The 22,579-nt window shown below is 40.5% G+C and overlaps 1 protein-coding gene across 2 annotated transcripts in view; it reads right to left on the bottom strand.

The window, feature by feature from the left end:
* Positions 1–22,579, bottom strand: part of KIF25 (kinesin family member 25) — a 71,395-nt gene that overhangs the window by 32,609 nt on the left and 16,207 nt on the right. For both annotated transcript variants that reach the window (XM_073337946.1, XM_073337945.1), the window contains 4 exons: positions 20,892–21,030; positions 15,267–15,370; positions 14,787–14,875; positions 12,924–12,966 (listed from right to left, as the gene is read on the bottom strand). In XM_073337946.1, the coding sequence (XP_073194047.1) occupies positions 12,924–12,966; positions 14,787–14,875; positions 15,267–15,370; positions 20,892–21,030 (375 nt within the window). The remainder of the gene's footprint in view (positions 1–12,923; positions 12,967–14,786; positions 14,876–15,266; positions 15,371–20,891; positions 21,031–22,579) is intronic.

Below are 22,579 nucleotides of genomic sequence, written 5' to 3'. Positions count from 1 at the left end.
ATAGGATGAAATTCAGTAAGAACAAATGCAAAGTACTCCACTTAGGAAGAACAATAAGTTGCACACATATAAAATGGGAAATGACTGCCTAGGAAGGAGTACTGCGGAAAGGGATCTGGGGGTCATAGTGGATCACAAGCTAAATATGAGTCAACAGTGTCACGCTGTTGCAAAAAAAGCAAACATCATTCTGGGATGTATTAGCAGGAGTACTGTAAGCAAGAAACGAGAAGTAATTCTTTCGCTCTACTCCGCGCTGATTAGGCCTCAACTGGAGTATTGTGTCCAGTTCTGGGTGCCACATTTCAGGAAAGATGTAGACAAATTGGAGAAAGTCCAGAGAAGAGGAACAAAAATGGTTAAAGGTTTAGAAAACATGACATATGAGGGAAGATTGAAAATATTGGGTTTGTTTAGTCTGGAGAAGAGAAGACTGAGGGGGGACATGATAATTTTCAAGTACATAAAAGATTGTTACAAGGAGGAGGGAGAAAAATTGTTCTTCTTAACCTCTGAGGACAAGAAGCAGTGGGCTTAAGTTGCAGCAAGAAAGGTTTAGGCTGGACATTAGGAAAAACTTCCTAACTATCAGAGTGGTTAAGCACCAGAATAAATTGCCTAAGGAGGTGGTGGAATCTCCATCATTGGGGATTTTTAAGAGCAGGTTGGACAAACACCTGTCAGGGATGACCTAGATAATACTTAGTCCTGCCTTGAGTGCAGGGGACTGGACTAGATGACCTCTCGAGGTCCCTTCCAGTTCTATGATTCTATGTGATGTACCTCATCCAGTGCACCAAATGCCCCAACACCTACTATTTGGTGAAACCAGACAATCACTACACTCTTGAATGAACTCACACAGAAAGATGATAAAAAACAAAAACACCGCATCACCCATGGACAACACTCTTCACAAAATGATCATTCCATATCTGACCTCTCAGACTCTGTCCTCAAAGGAAATCTGCACAGCACCTTCAAAAGATGAGTGTGGGAGCTTAAATTCATACCTTTTCTAGACACTAAAAATCATATTTTTAAAGATACTGGATTTATGGCTCATTACAACAATCTGTAACCCCCAACCCCCCTTTTTTGTCCTGTTACTGCAAAGGTGACACTCTGAGTACCTTTCCCAGACCTGAAGAAGAGCTCTGTGTAAGCTCAAAAGCTTGTCTCTCTCACCAACAGAAGTTGGTCCAATAAAAGATAGCACCTCACCCACCTTGTCTCAAGAAATGTCTACTGTGTTTAAAGTTTCAACATACAGCATGAATTTAGGAATTATCATACTAGAAAAGACCACCTGGTCTCAGGCTTTGTTTTCATTAGGAACTTGTGTCGGTACTACGCCACTCAGGGTGTGGAAAATCCACACCCTGAACGATGTAGTTATACCAACCTAACCCCTGGTGTAGACAGTGCTATATTGATGGGAGGACTTCTCCTGTTGACATAGCTACCGCCTCACGGGAAGGTAAAGTACCTATGCCAACGAGAGAAGCTCTTGTCGGCATATGCTGTGTTTTCACTGAAGCACTGCAGCAGCGCAACTGCGCCACAGCATTGTAATTGGAGACCTGCCCTTATATCCTGTTTCCAGCATTCACCAATTCTTGATGTGTCAGAGAAAAATCACAAAATTTCCATAATGCAGCTAATTGCTTAGATTGTAAACTCTTACTTAGATTGTATACTCTCTTGGGCAAGAGCAATCTTTTTGTTCTGTGTTGAAAGTACAGCGCCTTGTACAATGGGGTACTGGTCCATGAGTGGGGTTCCTAGAGACTACCACCATACAAATAATAATAATAAAGAGCAATAATGTTCTTCATGACTGTTGCCAGCGATCAGTCTATATCCAGGGGTTGAGGCAGTCAGAAGATTTTAACTGTTCAAAAACTTACATAGGAAAATGTTTTCAGAACTTTTTTCCCCCTACAGTTCAACCAGCTCTATCTTAAATAATAAGAATCAATACCTTTTGTAGTTGCCCTCTTAACTATTTTAACTGCAGGTGGTACTGTCATTCATATAGAAGACCATATATGAAAAATGCCACTTCTGGGCCTGATTATTTACTCATATTTTTGTGCCCACAATTGAACTGCAGATGAAATTACATAGAAATATCATGGTAATCCACAGTGGAGAAAAGGGACATAGTAAAATTGCTGGCGTTCAATGAGACTTGAGTAAAATACAATTTCTAAATGTATTATGTAGTAGTTTTTGCAAGTGTCAGTGGCTCTTTAAAGCCTAGGCAGAGTGCAAACACAGCACCTTGGCATAACTCAAATCCTGGAGTGCTTTTCTGCTCTCCTCAAATGTGTTTTTAACTGCAGACAAAAATAAAGTACAATCACAAAGATTTTCAGTATTTCCCCCAACAGCTCAAGGGGTGGCACATAAAATATTTTTAATGACAACTCATCCGATGCCAAGGTTTCATAGCTACCTCAGATTTTATTATATTTTACTGGAGTGCAGAAGAAAAATCTATTATGTTTCCAATAACACAGAATCAGAAAACTAACTTGGAGGGGTAACATTAATACCTTTCAAATAACAACTCAAACCAGTGGCTGAGTGTGCTCCCAATACTCTGAATGATGGGCTATATCGTTGAACCAATGTCTCTACATAATAATATGCCCAGCACACAGGTGGCTAATAAATCAGGGAGAACAACACCGCAGATGCCTGAATTTCTTATGTTGAATTTACAAGTCCTGCTTCCTCAAGGAAGACAAGTATTGGTGTACCATTGCTGATTTACCTACACCAAACTCACCCTGTAGATTCAACTAACCTAGGATGGACAATATATTGGGCAAATTTAGAGGAGATATAAACGGTGGTGGAGATATAAATCAGTGGGAGCTGGTGTACCTGACAAATGTAGAGAGAAGAAAGGTGGAGTTGTTACAGAAAAATAAACCAACAAGTTGTGGAGCGAAAGTCAGGGGTGTGAGGTGGGGCAGTGGATTTATGAAAATATTTTCTGATTCAGAAATGGAAATCTATTTTCAGAACAGTTTCCTTCCAAAATAAGTAATGAAAGAGAAAAAAATCCCACTTGTTTAGCACAGGAAGGAAAAATGTGTTTGTGGGCAGAGGTTTTGATAGGGGAATGTATGGTAAGCTTCCTTCTTTAGGGGCTTAGTATGGCTTAAGACAGCTTCCATTACTGCTGGCCAACAGCAGCTCTGCAGGTTTCTCTAGATACACAACTATGGAGGTTACTCCCTATCCAGACGGAGCAATTTCCCTGTTAGTAGTGGCCACGAAATACCTACAGTTGTATTATACAGCCATCCAAGAGTGCTTCCTCTTCTAGTGGCAGTCACAGACTCCTCCCAGTCCAAATGCCATTATGGCAATTAGGCTCATGGAAATGATGTCAGGTTACACCCTAAATAAGGCTAAGATTTTGTCACGGTTATTTTTAGTAAAAGTCACGGACAGGTCACAGGCAACAAACAAAATTCACAAAGACCGTGACTTTTACTAAAAATAACTGTACAAGCCTCGGCAGAGGCGCACAGCCACAGCCCCCACCATGGGGCAGGGGCGCACGGCCCTGGCGGCAGACCCCACTGCGGGGCTATGTGGGGAGCATAGCCCCAGCTCCAGCTTCAGCTGCTGACAGCTGAAACAGTCACGGAGGTCCGGTAAAGTCACGGAATCCGTGACTGTCGTGAGCTCCATGACTAAATCGTAGCCTTAATCATAAATATTCTCAGTCTGCCCCTGACACACCAATGTGAGGAGCTCTGGCTAAGTGAAATTCAGAGAACCAAGGAAAGAAATTTAAATGACTTGTGAGGACCAAAGATGAAGTCTCTGGGTCTGACAGACCCATAACAGAGTTGTCACCTAGGAAGAGAAGGTTCCTATTGGGCTGAAAATTTACATTCACTCAGTACTATTCCCAAAAAACAATAGGAGTCCCTCTGCATCATCTTTGTTACTGGAAGAAAGGCTCTCTCTCACCAACCATCTCCTCTTGAACACCTCAAAAAAGAAGAAGTTTTAAAAGTGATTTAACAGAGAAAAATAGGCACCCAGTTCACTCCTGGGGGAATTCTGTGCCAAAAAAATTAAATTCTGCACCCAATACTTTAAAATTCTGCATATTTTATTTGCCAAAATAACACAATATAATGATGCCAGTTTCAATTATTTTGGTAATTTATTTCAAAAAAACTGTCAGCATGTATGTCTTTTCGAATTTTTTTTTTGACAAATAGATTCCTTACTAGGCATATTAATACAGAACTTTGAGTAATAATTCATTTAAACAACAATACAGAAGCACATTTCCCACAGCCCTAAGAATCAGTGCAAAGGCTTGGGGGAGTCAGGGGTAATGGAGGAGCTTCTTTTTCTTCAGTGCTTAGCCAGATAGTTGGCTGTAGCAAGTGTTCGCCATTTGGTCCGTTCCTCACAACCGCAAAGGCTTGATGGCCTCAGAGTCCAACATCGAAACAGACTTGATGAACCCATAATAGGGGGTCTACCTCTGGGCTGCCTCCACTCCTCGGTTGGTGGAATTTCATCCCAGATGTTACAAGCCACCTGGAGAAAGGCGTTCACTGGAACATCTTGTGGCATCCTTGTGACATGTCTGAAAAGTGTAAGGCGCCGCCTGCGGACAATGGCCCCAGTAGTCTGTAGACCCAAATGACCATAAACATCTGCATTACGGATGAAGTCATTCCACTTTATGGCCATTATACGACATTCACATTTTGTGTGGAAAGCCTCCAGCTTTGTCCAGTCTATGCGGCGTAGTGTCCATGTTTTGCAGCCGTACAACAGCATGGGAAGGATACAGCCCCCCCCACCCCGTCTGACCTGTACCTCATCGTGGTGGGGGGGTGTAACATCTGAAGTAGGGGATTGTTCGTTGGAGCTATGCTATCAGCGATGAAAGCTTGTGCAAAATATTACCTTAGGCATTATGCGAGGTGGACAGATCCAATGTGAACCCTGAAAATGATGGCTAACACAGGCAGCGAAGATGCAGGGCAGCAGCTGCACCTAGCTACCCGAGGTGAGTCAGAAAGACTCAACAGCTTGGGTCACACAGCGTGGAGCTAGTACTGGTAGACCAGGAAAAGGGTCCCACGACTGCACTTCTGTCTCATCCTAATGGGACAAGGTATTTCCTGGGATAATCATTCACTCTTGTTTTTTTGACCATGAATAACCTAGTATTCAGCACCAGGGTTAAAGCCCCTGCCTTACTTTCAGCTGTAGATGCCTTGTTGATTTCATCTCCCCTTGGTGCAAACATGACGGGTTTGTGCCAAAGCCTTCTGGGGACACGCATCCTCTGACGTCAGCTGGCAAGTCTGCAGTACATTATGACAATGCATCCAAGTGTATCTCGGATCTCCAACAGTCCACCAAAATTGCAACTCAGAATGTTGCAACTCTTCACAGGCATGATCATCAGGTCGCTGTCTCATGCAAAATGGACCGTCTTGGTACATCAATCACAGGACTAACCGAAGCAAGGCCAATAGATCACGGACGTCATGAGGTGGAAGATTCTTTACTTCTGTATTCTGGCAGCCCCAACCATTTATATGGGGTAGCAAGGCCAAGTCTTTCCTGACAACCTAGATGCTTGGGTCTCCTTGTTTACTTACTGCATGTCTTAAACATCGGCACAGTTACCTCACTCATAGTAGTCTATGCGCCGACAGAGGAATCTGTTGACTCAGTTAAAGATCATTTCTACGATCAATTGGAACATCCAGTATGCACAGTCCCTCCACATGATAATCTCACGATCCTGGGAGACCTAAATGCAGTTACTGGCTCCCTGAGAACTGGGTTTAAGCAGGTCATTGGTTATTATGGTTCAGGAACACCCAGTGATAAGTCTCGCCACTAGCTTACATTTCTGTATCTCCCAGAATCTTTCCATTCTTGGGCCATGGTTCAAGCAGCGACGCATATGCCAGATGTCATGGATCTCTCATGATGGCGTCACTCAGAAGGAGTTGGACCACATCATTACATTAAATAGGCATCTCTTCGCCTCCTGTAGAGTATATCATGGGGCAAAATGCGCAGCGAACACAAATCACCATCTAATGGTCGTCCATATGGTGTTGATACTCCAACGAGCAGGTAAGCCCTCTGTGATGATGAAGAACTTTGACATCGACTCACTCCGTGTGCCAGGTTTAGCCAACAGTTTTTGTATCCACGTCAGCAACAGATTCTCTGCTCTAGCTAATCTGCCAGACAACATGGAGGTTGACTGGTCCCTGTTCACTTCTACCCTCAACCAATCTGCTGAGCAGACGATTGGCTATAGACATCCAGCATGCCGACCACGGTTATCAGAGGAGGCTTTCCAGATAATTAAATTGAAGGCCGTAGCCCACCAGCATGGTCATAAGCGCACTCATAATCAGCTGAAGCAAAAATTTAACACCCTGGCACTCTGCAATCGCAAGGCATATTATAACCAAGTGGCGGATGATGTCAAATTTGGCTTAGCCAGGGGCGACTTGAAGCCAGCATTCTGCGCCATTCGCAACCTCAGTGGTCAAGAGATAGTCACTACAAACGGCATCCTGAATGACAGCCAAGGCCATCCATGTAAATCGGATGATGACATTCTCTCGCGCTGGGTGGAACATTATCACAGTGTCCTGAACCATCCTCCAGCTGCTGCTTGTTCAGAGCTAGATGATCTGGCAGTCATTGCGGTTCCGGATCCAGATATTTGTATTGATGCACCAACACTGGATGAAGTGAAGTGTGCCACCTCTAAACTGAAAAACAGATGTGCAGCTGGTGCTAATGGCATTCCCTCAGAGCTGCTAAAATGTGCTATTGATCCTGTAGCAGAATCACTTCTGGCCATCTTTCGTCTGGTGTGGAGAACTGGAACCCTGCCAACTGCATGGAAGGACGGTATTGTGATCTCACTCTATAAGGGCAAGGGACCGCGCAGCGAATGTAAGAGCTATAGGCTGATCACCTTGCTCTCCGTTTCAGGGAAGGTGTTTGCGTATGTTTTGCTGGCATGCCTGGAGCCTTTGCTAAATCGGAAGCGTCGTCCCCAACAGTCAGGCTTTACGAGGAACAGGTCCACATTAGACACCATTTTGGCCCTTCGCTTGTTGTCAGAGATACATTGCGAGTCCAGGAAGCCCCTGCACGTAGCGTATGTTGATCTTTAGGCTGCATTTGATTCAGTAGACCGTGTTGTGTTATGGAAGGCCTTAAAGGGGGTAGGTGTCCCTACCACTCTGCTGGACTTGATTAGAGAGCTGCATAATGGAACCACTGCCCGTGTTCGTCTGGGGAACCAGATGTCAGTGCCTTTTAAATCGGTATCTGGTGTTAGGCAGGGTTGTGTTCTGGCCCCTGCACTCTTTTGTCGGGCAATGGATTTCATAATGCAGCATTCCGTCAGGTCCATAGGCATTGAGATTGGTGATCTCTTGCTCACAGACCTTGACTAAACTGATGACATTGTTCTTTTAGTACAGAGCCCCGACAGGGTTCGTGAGGCACTCTAGCATATGGAGGAGGAGTCAGCAAAGATTGGTCTCCATGTTTCATGGTCAAAGACAAAACTGCAAAATCTAGGACCAGGTCCACCTGAAATTCCTCTCTCTTTGAACAACGAAACCATCAAATCAGTTTCCAGCTTTTGCTATCTTGGTTCTATACATACCAGCTCCTCCAATTCTTACATGGAGGTTCTCCATCGGATTGGCATCACAGCATCTGCCATGGGCCGTTTACAACGGCTATGGAATCAACATCATCTTAGTATGACAACCAAGTTCAGGATTTATTCGTGCTGTATCCTTCCCAATGGAGGAGCTGAGAGGAAGTAATTGCTGGGAAGGAGCCTGGGAGTGAACCTGAAGGGTTTTGGATGTGGGTGGGAGAAGTATGAAAGAGGTGTTTTTTTGGGGGGAGTGGGAAAGGGATTATTAGGAAGTTGTGGAGCCTTCCACCATGCAGACCCTGTCTGACCCCTAGCCTCTCCCATTCAGCCAGGAATGGCTGCCCCTGTCCCCCTGCACCTCCACTTCCCACTCAGCCAGGCATGGCTGCCCCTGTCATTGCGCAGTAATCCCCCAGGAGTACTAGTTGCTCTCTCCTCTCTGCAGACCCAATACACTAGTCACTCCCACAGGCAGAATATTCTCAGTGAGAGACAGGGACAAGTAGAGGATAAGAAGTTGCAGAGTGCATAAAGTAATGGCCTCATTTATAGAAACTCCCTTTCACCCAAGCTGCTATACAACTTTGGGGATGCTCATTGGTGTTGATCTGTCCCACAGTTAGGTCAACCTGGTGCACAGCCAATACCTACATCCTTCCAAAGCTCAAAAAGATGGATAACCTCTACTAAAGAGAGTCCACAATAAGCAACTGCCATCCCCACACCGCCAGCTTCAAGATAAGTCGTTGTTACTGTTCAGTTGAACAGTTAGGCTTACCACATGAAAACATAGAAGCAGCCTTGCCAACCAAATGTTGAATGAGAAAATCTGAAAACCCAGACATATGCTCTTTCAAATCTCACAAGCCAACAGATTTGAATTAAATAAGAAATTAAACAAGAAAATACCTTGGAGACAGTCACCCTGGAGCCCTGATGCAATAGCCAGATTCTCCATATGAAAATGATTTTATTTATAGATGTAATCTAAGGCTTTAAAATCTTGAATTAGCTCAGAAATTGAAAATAAATACTGTGCTGTACAGCCAATAAAAACCTAAACCCTTTTTAGATTTTGGGTTTGAAATAATGACTCTGAAGACAAGACATACAAGACTGTAAAAAAGATCACTTGCCTCTTTTCCAGATTTAATTATAAGAATCCCTAAATAAACAGGATGGAAGTTACTTGAATTTTACTCTTCTCTGAACAGACTCAATCCCTCTTACCTCCTTCCCAAATCCAAGGTCATTTTGGCCAGGTTTCAGCGCTGCCTATACTACAGTTTAATCTGCATTACGCAAAACCTTATTCAACACAGTTCTTGATAGGTAGGTAGAAAGAGTCCACCTACCGCTATAGATATATCTGTGTTGGGACAGGGTTGCAATGGAACTGTCCCCCTTTGTCATGGTTAAAACACAGCTCAGTCTTGCAGCGGAGACAGGACAGAATCATGACATATCTAAAGTTCTAGCACAGTTCAGGGACATGGTCAAAACATAGTTAGAGCCCATCTGTAAGACCAAACTATATTTTACTATGTAGGAGAACTGTCTTGTGACTTGGTCCCCCAACACACCTGTATTTGTACTGCAGATGGGCTCTAATGAGAAGAGCATAGACAAGTGCCTAACCATGCTATAAGCACAATTTTGTGAAATATTTTATAACATGATTAGGCCCTACCTACAATGGTCTAGGAAACACTGCTAGCCTCTTGCTAGCAAGATCCATTATTCAATATGGTTCTGGCTAATGTGCTTCTAGTGCCAGTTTGACAGGGCCTTGCAGAGAGGGAGGAGGAATATGCAATAAATAATCATATTTTGCACTATTAGAGTACCTCATCATTGTATCTACAATAAGTTTATGGTACACACAATAGCATTATAACATCCTTGTGTGATAGATACTACTATATCCCTTTAGCAGATGGGGAAACTGAGGCATCAATAACAGAGCAGAGAATAGAGCCCAGGAGTATTAACATTCAATATGATGCTCTAATCACCTGAGTATCCTCAGAACAACTGAGTTTGAAGTCTAGCTAGGACTTTTGTCCTTACCTGTAACCTGTACCTTCAGGATCGTCAGAGATGAGCAAAAAGTCCTGAAAGGCAGTCATAATTACAGCCTATCAATTTAAAAAAGAGAACTATTCAACTCAGTACCTATATCAGGAGCAAGGAGTGTCTCCCTTGTCTTGCCCAAACTCATTTAAGTTACAAATATCTGTCACGGGAATGGCTAAATCATTTCCAAAAACAAAAGGTATTCAGGCTGCAATGAAAGAGGCACCATCAACTCAAAAAAAAATCATGTCTGAAAAACTGCATAACTACTCTAGTTACACATAACGCCTCGATTACTAGAATTGAAAGAAGTTGATGAAATTTTTTTTTCTCAAGTTTGTTTACTTTGTGCAGTTGACAATTAATTGTGTATAGTCAATTATATTTCCCCCCTTATATTCATTGTCTCTTTAGCTGAAAAGTCCCCTATCAACATCAACAAGGAAGCAGAAAACCCAAATTTTCTTTAAAAAAAAAAATATATATATATATATATATATATAAAAATGTCAGGAGATGGTATTTTAAGGATGTGTGATCAGAACTGGAGTGTTTAAAATGAGTAAATTTTAAAATAAAAAAAAATTCAAGTTGACAAAGTCCTTTAGGAAGACAAAGCACAGCTTCTCAGAAATTTCATTTTAAAACCGGGCCCTTGCATATAACCTGTTCCTGTGATCTTTCATAAGGATTTTTAAGTATAAGAACAGTTTGGCCCATTGGAGTTTAGAAAGTCAGTGATCCACTATATGAACTAAAACCTAGGCCTTGATATAAGTAAATGGTTATAAATTAGCCTGTATATAATCCACCAATTATCTACATAGGTTTTCTTGACACATTAAAACCTGATAGTTCATAAATGGGCATTGCATTCTACAGTACAATCTGAAAGTCATGGCAGCAACAGTTCTATCTACACAATTATGTTCTTGGAACTATTTATTTCCTAACATTTATTCTTTCTAGCCAATTCTTCATATATATCATTAGCTTCCTAATTGTGTTAATCTAAGAGTTCATTCTAGGCCACTGGGGACCATCTAGTACAGCCATAGTTAGGAAGATTTAAATGCATGTGATACTTTGGAAACTTTTCAGTTGCATTCTAAGCACTACCCTAACAAAAGGAAATTTGGCTCCACACTTATATACCATATACATAACACAGAGCATCTGATTGAAAACTATAGCAGCTTAGAAAATTAAGGCTAAAACTTGAATTAACACTCCATCCTCAGCTCACAACTTTTAAATTTTATTTCTTGGTAAGGGCATCAATTAATACTGGAATGTCATCGATACCCATTCTCCTTACTCTCATGGATTTAAGACAGGCCCCTTTAACATGCTTGAATATAATATTTTGTAGGTGATTGTGCTAACTCTTTGGATATCATATTTCCGTCCTGATCCACAAGCTATGTTGTAATAATAAAAATGAAAAGGGTCTGACATTTTAAAAAATAGTTACAATGAGCACAAGCAGCTCGACAGGACAGCAGGAAATCTGGAGCAGTCTGAATATTACAAACATAGACAAGGCCTGATCCCCTCCATGGCTGCACCAGATGAACCCAGGCCTCAGACCATCAGCACCATAAAGTTCAGCAAAAGCCAGGATAGAGCAGCAGATGACAGAACAAGGAGCAATGGTCTCAAGTTGCAGTGCGGGAGGTCTAGGTTGGATATTAGGAAAAACTATTTCACTAGGAGGGTGGTGAAGCATTGGAATGGGTTACCTAGGGAGGCGATGGAATCTCCATCCTTAGAGGTTTTTAAGGCCCGGCTTGACAAAGCCCTGGCTGGAATGATTTAGTTGGGGTTGATCCGGCTTTGCGCAGGGGGTTGGACTAGATGATTGCCTGAGGTCTCTTCCAACCCTAATCTTCTATGATTCGATGAGATCCCCTGCTAATGAGCTAGTCACTGATTCAGAAAACCTATGATGATGCTTTTCCCAGAAGGATCAACATCTGTTAGCAGGGTGGGTTGTTTCAGGTAAACACTTCCAGCCTGTTATGGGAGTGCACTGCTGGTAGAGAACATGACTGACCTTTGGTTAACGAATGTTATATGTAGCAGTGTGACACCTGTGGTATTCTTAACAACATGTCTGAGAACATACTGCACAATAGAGCACACATCCTAGTTTCTCTAGAGGAGTTGTGGAGTTCTGCTGCTCACTGTCTGTTCCACTGTTCCATAAATATCTGCCTAGATCACTTTTACTTTTACACTAAAGAAACCAGCATATGAATACGCTATTAAAGGGACAATGTCAGTTCCAGGATACGTTAACATGGGTCTTAACTGGAAGGAAGTGTCTTCTGGGACCCTAAACAGCTATTTAAATATGTCCATAACTCATCTGCCGATGTCTTAACAATGATCAGGATCTTCTGTTTATTTGGGACCCAAACAAAAACAATGGACCATATTCTACTCTCAGCTACACCCGTGTAAAGCGGGAATAACACCACTGACCCTTCTTCTGATTTCACTTACACCACCGTAAGTCAAACGTAATTCAACAAAGTCAATGGAGTTACATTGGCATGCGATCAGGATAAATGAGAGAAGAATTAGTTGCAATGGAGTTCCAGTTGTACTTCAGTGTAACTGAGAGCAGAATAAACCTCACTGTTTTGTGCTGTGCTGATAAATCATGTTGGGCTAAAATGCTTTGGGATAAAAAATGCTCACAGATCAAATTGGAGGGGAAAAAGTGGTGAAACTCTATTCAGGCTCTACCCACAAAGCCACAGGAGTGGGATGCTTCCTGATGGATGATCCATATTGATCAGTAGTGAAACAGTCATTTGTTAGGTTGGTAGACTGTATGAAATCTATATATAACTTTGAAATTGTTCCTCAAAGTGGGTCTCCTGGCTAGCAGGACACAGAACTAGTCACTAGAAATGGAATACTACAACAATTTACATTTTGTTTTCACTGCTCATTACTCAAACCAAATTATTTTGCATGTGAAGAAACAGCAGGTAGAAAAACAATGGACTGCCCCCTTCTCATTCAGAAGTGCATTAGACATTTCCACTTCTTTTGTCTCTTTTCTATTATCATTAAATTTGTTCCTGATTCTGAATATACTTTCATTATTAAATATACTCACATCATCAGTAGCATGTGCCACTTTTTCTGAAAGCTTTCTGTGCCTATTGGGGTTGGGGGAGAGAGAAACAAAATCATTTGTTCATTCATCTCAGAAAAATGTGAACTCTCAGAATGTCTGTGAACTATGTAATTATCTAAACAACGTCAAGAATGAAATCTGGAAAAGGAATCTCTTGGAATTTTCACTACTTTTGTAGAAATATCATAACCATAAAGTAACTACATACTTTTTTATTAACAAATATAGTATTACATTGCAATTAATCACAGTAAATGAGTTTATTTAAACAAGCAAATTTACAATAAACAAATTAAGAATAAAACTATATGCAAACCATTTTAATGATGCAGAAACTCTAATGGCAATATAAAAACAAGGGCTGTTTGGTAAGAGTTTGCTTAGCAGATTCGACATTAGTAAATTTAACTAAACACTTTCTTTTAAAGTATTTGATCTGATCCTCCAAACACTTGTTGACAAATGATTTTACATATATTGCTAGTCCAAAACTGACTGGGACTACTGATGTGTGTAAATTTACTCATGCTTGTAAGTGTTTGCAGGATTGGACCCTTAGTTTTCATACATTGTTTGAACACTGTTCCAGCACATTAAGACAAGTTAGGCTTAGTGATCATTTGTGTGGCATTATCTATTTTGTTCTGCAGTGTAATTCTGCAGCTAAATGTATTAATATTTCAGAGGGTACACAAACAGTGATCAGGTCCCTTACAGGTACAAAAAGCATACATTATACAAAATTTCCTCATCAGGCTCCTGGAAATTTCCTGAATAAGTTTTTTTTTTTAATACTTAAAATGACCATATTTTGAACAGAGTTGGCAAAAATAAATAGGCTTTTCAAATATATTCTAAGCTAACAGATAGATACAACAAGCAGAGAAGGTAAAATAAAGCTCCAAACTACCGGTAAACCCAAATGACTTTCCAAATTACTAGTTTTATTAACAGGAAAATTCAAAACAAGCAACTTTGCACCTACTAACAAACAACAGAGGTCTTTGCAGCTTTCAATAAGGGGAGGAGGAGAGGACACAAACTCATCTGAGCAACCATCCTGGCTGCTTCCCCTGTGCTTTTATAGCCCCTATTGCAGATCAGCCATGAAATAGGCAGTGGACCCAGGTTCTTTCTGTGACCTCTTACACGCTGGGCCTACGGGATCACCTTTATACCTTAGGGCTCATTCTCTCTCTCACCCTTCCTCCCAAATTAAAGGTTTTAAATTGTGGTTTCTTAGGACAGTCATTTCTTGATCTCGGAAGATCATAGTGTGGTTGGTGTTTAGCCACACACATAGCTCTTTTTTCTATGTCTTGCTTGCTATTTTAATTCCTCCCTTCTTTTCCTTTAGCCATCTAAGCAATTTCCTGCTTCTTACTTACTCAAACCTAATCCTGCCTTTCCTCTTCCACCCCAAAATACACTGGCAATTACAAGTGATTGCATAATGAGCTGGAGTTATAGGACCAAATTCCCCAGTAGTGTAAGAAGATGACTCTACTCCAGGGAAGTAAATGGAATTACTGCCAACATAAATAGGTGTGAGTCTGGCCCACAGTATCACAAGACAACACATGGATATTTTATTGAGCAACAGAAAAGCGTGAGATTTCCTTCTCTAATGTCACATTATCAATTTGATAGGAGAAGGAAGCCAATATTGACAGTACCTTTACAATATATATTTTATAGTAAGATTGCAGTCCTCCCAAAAAACCAAGAAAATATTTATTTTCACACACATCCCCGCACACACACACACACACCCCCGGCACTGTTCTCTCTGTACTTGTTTTATGCATCAACTAAAAGAATAATATTTCAAAAGTAAGCTACCAATCTTGTGAGACTGAATGTCCAAAAGCAGTATCAAAAGGCAATAAGGGACGGATCCTGCAGTGCACTCTGATATTTCCCCTCAGTTCCTGGGATTATAATACAAAAATGTAATTAGTACAAACCATTACAAGAGGACATGCATGTAGGCCCTGGTCCTGCAAATACTCACATGTTTAACTTTTTAAGAACATGCATAAGAGTTTGCAAGGGAGGAGAACTGGGAGATTAAGTTATGCTCCAAGGATTCTCCTTTTTAGAGCAAAGGGCACAAGTACTGTATTTAAAAGACATTTCTGATTAGGAACAATATGGTATGACTTGCTGCAAAAAGCAGATGTGCCTCTGTAAAGAAGCATATGGTACATCGACAAAGGGTCAGATACATCAAGTAGGAGCATATTCATTAGCTATGATGTCTGGGAAGTTAGGCATATAATTGCAGGAGGTCTCAATGGTTCTCTCATTATAGATACTCACAATTAAACTGTTGTGAAGTATTTTTCTCTTTTGTTTTTCTTGCTGGTATCGCTCGTTAACTTCCTGTAAAGACTGCTTGAGATCAAAAGCTTTTGTCTGGAATGCTGGAAGAAGAAAGCCATTTTAAAAACATAAACTCTTGGGATATACAAATAGGATTTTCAATAGCACCTAAGTGAACTAGGAGCACAGTTACTATGTGCACAAATACATAACCTTGAAAATGTTAAATTATTAGACGTACAAGGCATTCAAAGATCATTCACATCTGCCAGTTCAGTTAGGCCAGTGCTATTTGTCACTACGTGAGAGATCAATGTACAGAGGCCATTTTGGGACTCCAGCTGTTTAAGCTGGTAGACATCAGACACGCTGCAGTGATGACAGGCTTTTTCTTCCACTGAGCAAATGGGTGGTGATCTTTACCATTCTAATCACTTCTACTGCAGATTCATTAGACATCAATAGTGGCATGTACTCCCCTCCTATGCAGAGGAAAAGCGCTGAGGCAGCTCCAACCGTGGGTGGTTTATTAAGGAGTTAAGGTGGAAATGGGGGAGTGTTCTAGCATGAACAGACAGGCTTTAACTTGCTCTTGGATACCCATGGAGTGGCGAATAGATAGGAGAGTACAAATCTTACGCAAGTTTTAATTATATGAAGTATTTTGAGAAAATACTTCACATGTGATGGAACAGGAGTCCGATTGTCCTGGGAAATGGAGTTTATACATATAATGAAGGCAGAAGAGTCATTACTTCATGTCTCTGCTTTTTCAGTTGAGCATAAATTTTCAATACAGTAAGCAGAAAGTTAGACATGCAACTCATTTAGTGTGCTGCTAAACCCTTGTAAACAGAGCTGAAAATGTTCCCTATAAAATGCCAGAGTACACTTCATTTCTAAGATTTCATAGAAAGCTTAATCTTTTGAAATCCCATGAAAGTCCTCCTCACACAAACTGAAGAGGGACGTATAGAGCAGAGTAAAAGCTCTCCAACCTCACAGATGATTTTGTTTCCACCTAATTACATTCACACTGAAAGGTCCATGTGGCAGATGAGAAAAACCTGTAAACTGTCAGAGAAAGCAACCTCCCAGGAACCCCAGCAAGAAATCGAAGTCCACAACATTAGCGAGCTGTCCAGTGACGTAGAAGTACTGTATCCCTCGAATGTGACTGTAGAGTTGGACTAGCAATAAGGCCACCAGGCAGTATTCACCTTTTTATGAAGAAGTTAATATTGAATTTTAAGATCTCAACATGGCAAGCATGTGACTTACACTCCCGGCTAGAAGCTAAAAATCTGAAAACTTTAAACAACCTTTGTCTTATACTGGAATTTCCCCAGATATTATTTTTGCCATTCCTAATCTGTAAGCCTCACCCGTCAGCCTTGAGGTACTCTCCAGTGTGCAAATTACCATTACATGAAACTGTCAGCTGGAGGGGCAAGGCAAGACCCAAGAGCTATACGGAGAATGGTCCCTTTCTTGCATTCAGTAAATCTAGTAACAATGGCTTAGTCTGAGCAATCATTTGTGGGTTAATGTTGGGTTAAACCTAAATGATAGGGGGGGTTAAAATGTTCAGTGTTACCCTGGAAGCCTAAACAGAAACTTCTCTCTTTGGCCACATAAGACAGTAATATATATATTTTTAAAATATACACAGCAACACTCAGTTCTTGAATTTTCTTGGAGAACCAACAGAGGAGGAATTGTATTATGGAATTGTAACAGTGACCCCTGCTAGGCTGCAAGACATTTTCCATTACAGACCTGAACTTGACCACTTGGCACTGCTCCCTCACGTAAGATTTTCCAAGTGAAGCCCCTCATAGCTAAAGCATGATGTAAAAATCTCTTGATTGTTTTATACACTAACTCTCTTGAAGAACTAGCACTTAGGACTATTTTTTTAGCAAGCTGAAGAGTAAATGGTTTTAGTTATTGGAGGTGATCTTTGTGCAGTGAGCTTCTGCGAGAGGCCTGGTGAATATTACAAGCTCTGCTCCACTTAATCTGTGCTTTAGTTTAAAAAAAAAAAATTCTAGCCCTTTTTGTTGTGAAAGTAATTGTGAAAACAGAAATCAATCATTAGCTCGTCACAATGGTCACTGGTTTATCACAATGGTTTTTCGAAAAGACAGATGATTCCTTGGGATCTGCAGAAAACAAATAAAGGTCGACAACAAGCTATGTTTATCCAAGCACTGCACAACCCCCTACCTCAAGGTCTTGCACCTGACAGCTGTATTTTCATACATGCTTTCCCAACACTCACTCCCATAAAAAGAATAAACCATTATGCTGCTCATGTTTTGTGAGGTTTTATATGCACCAGAGATGGACCCTTTTAATGTAAGCGCCACAAAGCCCATTTTCTAACAGGCAATTAAACCTTTCTTGTGTGGAACTATTTGTTTATGTACCTAGCCATTTGTTACCATTATTTGTGTTCTCCTGGGATTCCTGCTTGTTTCCCCAGTGAGCCACTCTAGAAGTTACTTATTATTATTTATTATTCATATTATGATAGTGCCTAGGAACTCATACTGACATCAGGACTCCACTGTGCTAGGCACTGTACAAACACAGAGTAAGAGACTGCCCCGGAAGGTTACTATCTAAGCAGACAAGACAGACACAGAGTGGGGAAAAGGGTATACTGTACAAGCAGAATGAACACAAGTGATGGTTTGCAAACATCATGTTAATGTCATAATTTTCCATCTTCTCTTCCCATACTGGGTCCAAATTTTAAAAATGAGGCCAATCAAACCCAATGGAAATGGTTCCCCTACCTTGTAGGTTAGAGAGCCATGATACAATATGCTTCACATCACTAGTCCTTTCAATGTTGTTCCAGTTGTCTTGCAAGAAAGGTTGCATAAGAGGACAAACATTAGTTATCTTTTCTAAATGATTAGCACCAGCCTGAGTAACTGGTTTTGTTGCACACTGTTTTAGTCTTAACCAGATGCTATCTATAAGTTGTCAGATGCTCTATCTGTCTGTAATACTGCTCTTTAGGATAGTGCATTTTTATACTATGCAGAGGTTTGGCTTGGTTTTTAATCTCCCCACAAAAATTGAGGGTGATTTGATACAAACTTTTAAAGTAGCAGGTTTTTTGTTTTGTTCTTCATTTCAGAAGGAACATTTTGAAGGCACAGAAAAGTCAGGGAAGAACATTCATTTGGGCCCAAATCCAGCCCCTCCCTTCCCCCGAGGTGCAGGGGACATCCCAGGCAGCAGAGCTGGTGAGGCTGGGCTATGCAAAAGTGGGCAAATGCAGGATTCCGGGGACCATGCAGAGAATGCACATCTCCTGCATGGTGCAGAGCTCAGCTCCCGGGGAAGGAGGCAGGACTTGGGCGGGCTAGGGGATGAGCTGCTCCACATAGCCTTCCATCTTCCCCACCACAGGAAGGAGGAGCCTGTGTAAGGAGACATGGAGGCTAATTCATAGACTGGGGCACTGTAGCTTCCATAAAACCTATCTATAGTTTATTAGGGGTGGTGGAATAATTCTTCCCCCAGTTATTCATTTGGATGGGCTATCACCAGCAGGAGAGTGAATTTGTGTGGGGGGGTGGAGGGTGAGAAAACCTGGATTTGTGCTGGAAATGGCCCACCTGATGATCACTTTAGATAAGCTATTACCAGCAGGACAGTGGGGTGGGAGTAGGTATTGTTTCATATTCTCTGTGTATATATAAAGCCTGCTGCAGTTTCCACGATATGCATCTGAGGAAGTGAGCTGTAGCTCACGAAAGCTTATGCTCTAATAAATTGGTTAGTCTCTAAGGTGCCACAAGTACTCCTTTTCTTTTTAGAATTTGTGTGCATTTGGTCAGTCATTTTGAGTCCTTCAAACCCAAATTTATCCTACGAGAATATTTTCTGTGCTAATGCTGGGCCTCGCCGTATATCTTTACTATTTACCATTATTAACATTTATGTAAGTGTTACACTTGAAAATATTTCCCATGAGTTAATAGCTCACCACCTCTTGACATCCTTGTAAATGTCACTGTTACATAAGGTCCAAGTCCTGCATTTTGATCCAGGTGGGTGGAACTGCTACATTCACACACAGCTCCACTGAAATCAGTGGCTGCGCCCACACAGATTACAATGCAAGACTGTGGCCTAATTCAGAACATTAATATTTTATATTTCCAGGTACATGATATTATAAGTAATAAATTACTATAAGGAACTGAAAAATATAGGTTAAGAACACATAGAAATCACCCAAGCACCAATATGCTATTCCACAGCTGTGACATCACAGACTGATGCATTAAGGGATTTCAACAGCAAGACTAGAACAGACCAGAGGATTCTGTGGGACCTATAAAGAATATTTTAAAAACTAGCTTACAACTCTGTATTTGTTTATGGGATAACTGCCCCCCACAGCCCGATAAATTGGAGCATTCAACTTAAAATCCTGGTTCTTTTTTACTTTGTTCTCTGCTACCGTATCAAAGGTGGTCTGTTTAATTGTTTTCTTCATCTTGGCAGTGGAACATTCTAAACCCATGCAGAGTACATAATCTTTGTTTAATCCACCTGTCTGACTAATCTGGCACACACTTGCCACTGTGCATTCTGCTTGATTCCATTACGTAAATAATCCACCGTTGAGACAAATAAGACCCAGACCTAACTGATTTTTGCAGTATAAAAATGGACAATTGTTTCTCATATGTTGCAATACCTGGGGATAGCATTGCGAGTTGCTGAGTGGCCCACAAATTTTGGTTTTTACTTTTTATTCCTGCATTTTGGATAAATTAAATCAGATGTTGACGGTTACATTTTCAAAACTCTGGTCCCCAAGCCTGCTATCAGATCCGCTAGCAAAGACCCTTATGCCTGTGTGGGGTCCCACTGAAGTCAATGAATTCTGAACATATGCAGGAGTCCAGACTGGAGGCTCCAATTGCAGAATCAATGCCTTAGTGCCTGAGTTACACATACACAGAGTGTTTGTGCAGACAAGTACATGCTTTGCATTTATACATGTTTTGCAAGTCAAACATAGGCACTGAGTTTTGAAAACGTAGTCTTTATAGTGTCATTTTACACAGTACCTTGTGTGTGTCTGTTTTTTAATTAAGAAGTATATTTTCTCCCTAAAACATAGGAAAAATTTAAAAATCCAGTTTGCCCTATTTTCTGACATTATTCTGAGAAGGCTGAACTCTCCTGAGATTTTCCCTGGTACAGTCAAAAGTACAAAGTTCCAGCTCAGGAAACACATTTTTTATTTTACTATTCCATAACAATCAAGATAACAAGCCTGAAAATTTCACATTAAAATGTTAGAATGGGGCCAACTTGGCACTCCAGTAGAAGCTGCAATCAGCACCAAAAAAATCGATCCAAACTATTGTAAGGCATGCTGCCTTGTGAAAATATTTGATTACACACATATTTTTGGTAGTACCTGCTTAAGGAAAGCCCACGATCTAGAAGCCTAAATGAAAAAAAAAACCCAAAAAACGACCCCAAATTTTAAGTGACACCCGTGTCAAAATCAAACAAAACACATGAAAGAAATGTAATGTTAATGTTACACGTCTGAAACATAAATGCGGTGAGTCTTACTTTGCAGAGCTTCATTCTGCAGCTGGATCTTTTGGACAGCAGTCAAAACTTGGTAAAGAGAATTCTTGTACTGATGTTGAAAGTCTCTTGAAAGCTCAAGAGCAAATGCATGGAGGTTCTTCAGGTCTCGCTTAAGTCTCTATGCAATAAGCAGAAAACATCATCTTAAAAAAGATGTAAAAATAGCAGTTGGATGGTAAAATATCCATAATGCAAATAACTATTGTCAGGTATCACAACCAAGAAGAACGTTTATATTTCACATAATGAATGGGTTTAATTTAAGGACTGATTTTGCAAGATGCTAAGTCATCTCATTTCCAACTGACTTCCGCAGGAAATTTCATAGCAAGTGCTCAGACCATCACTGCATTAAGCCCTAAATGTGGAAGAAAGTATCTTTTTTAATTTTGTTAACTAAAACCAAGACACTTTAACAGTGCGTAATGTACATGCTTATGAATCACATATACAAGTAATTTTAAATACACATACTTCATAGAATCATAGAATCATAGACTATCAGGGTTGGAAGGGACCTCAGGAGGTCATCTAGCCCAACCCCCTGCTCAAAGCAGGACCAATCCCCAATTTTTGCCCCAGATCCCTAAATGGCCCCCTCAAGGACTGAACTCACAACCCTGGGTTTAGCAGGCCAATGCTCAAACCACTGAGCTATCACACCCCCCCCAAAATAAAAATAAATAATTTTTATAATAAATTTATAATAATTTTATAATAAATAAAATTTATAAATTTTTATAATAAATACTTAAAATAAATAATTAGTTATTACTATATTCTTACTTTGCACATTTTACATACTTTGTTCAGTAGCTACATACCTAGCTCCTCAAATTTTTCTAGAATTTGCCACTTCTTCTGATATGAAAGAAGATGCATTTTACAAAAATCAGATTCCTTTATAGTGTGGGATATAATGTTTTTTATTATTAAAATACATTAACACCAAGAGCATCTTAGACTGACAGTCAAAAATTGAAATAAGTAAAAATAAATTAAATGCAAGAGAGAAGTGTGGTCTGACTGTAAGACTAGGAGCCAGGAAATCTCCTTCTAGGCTCTTCAACAAGGCACTTAGCCAATCTGTAAAATGGGATTAATAATGATTTACCTCGCAGAGGTGTGGTGATGGTTAACACTTTCTAAGGCCCTCTGAAGATGAGAAAGTGCTGAGTATTACTCTGTGGCGCTTTGATATTACTAGTACTACACAGTCAGCCTTTCACTGTGAATTAATTACTTGACTAATTTTTAATGGTAAGACTTTGTACTGAAGGTTAAAAAAATAAAATCTACTGCAGCTTTACCTCCGAAAAGCTACAGAACACAACAGGGTAAGAAAACCAGTGTTTTTCAGTGACAATTCTAGGAATACAGGTAATTTAGAATTGTATCTGGACAGCTTTTGCCTCTTGTAATGTATTTATCTCCTTGTTGATAGAAAGCCATCACAATCCAAATGTGTTGCATCCCAATCAGCTCTGCCATTCTATCTAACCTAAAATTTAAAATAGTATTACAAGATTTTCTATGAAGCGTCATTCTAATGATTAGCACACTTCATTTATAAAACACCACAGTCCTCTTTTCTGTTATTTCTCTTTCAAAGACAGTTCAGATGCACTCCTTTTATACAAGCTTTTAGGCATCAACTTAGAGACTCA

Source organism: Lepidochelys kempii, chromosome 3 (genome assembly GCF_965140265.1).
Source record: "Lepidochelys kempii isolate rLepKem1 chromosome 3, rLepKem1.hap2, whole genome shotgun sequence".
Taxonomy (NCBI): Eukaryota; Metazoa; Chordata; order Testudines; family Cheloniidae; genus Lepidochelys; species Lepidochelys kempii.
This window is presented reverse-complemented; position numbering and strand designations above follow the sequence as displayed.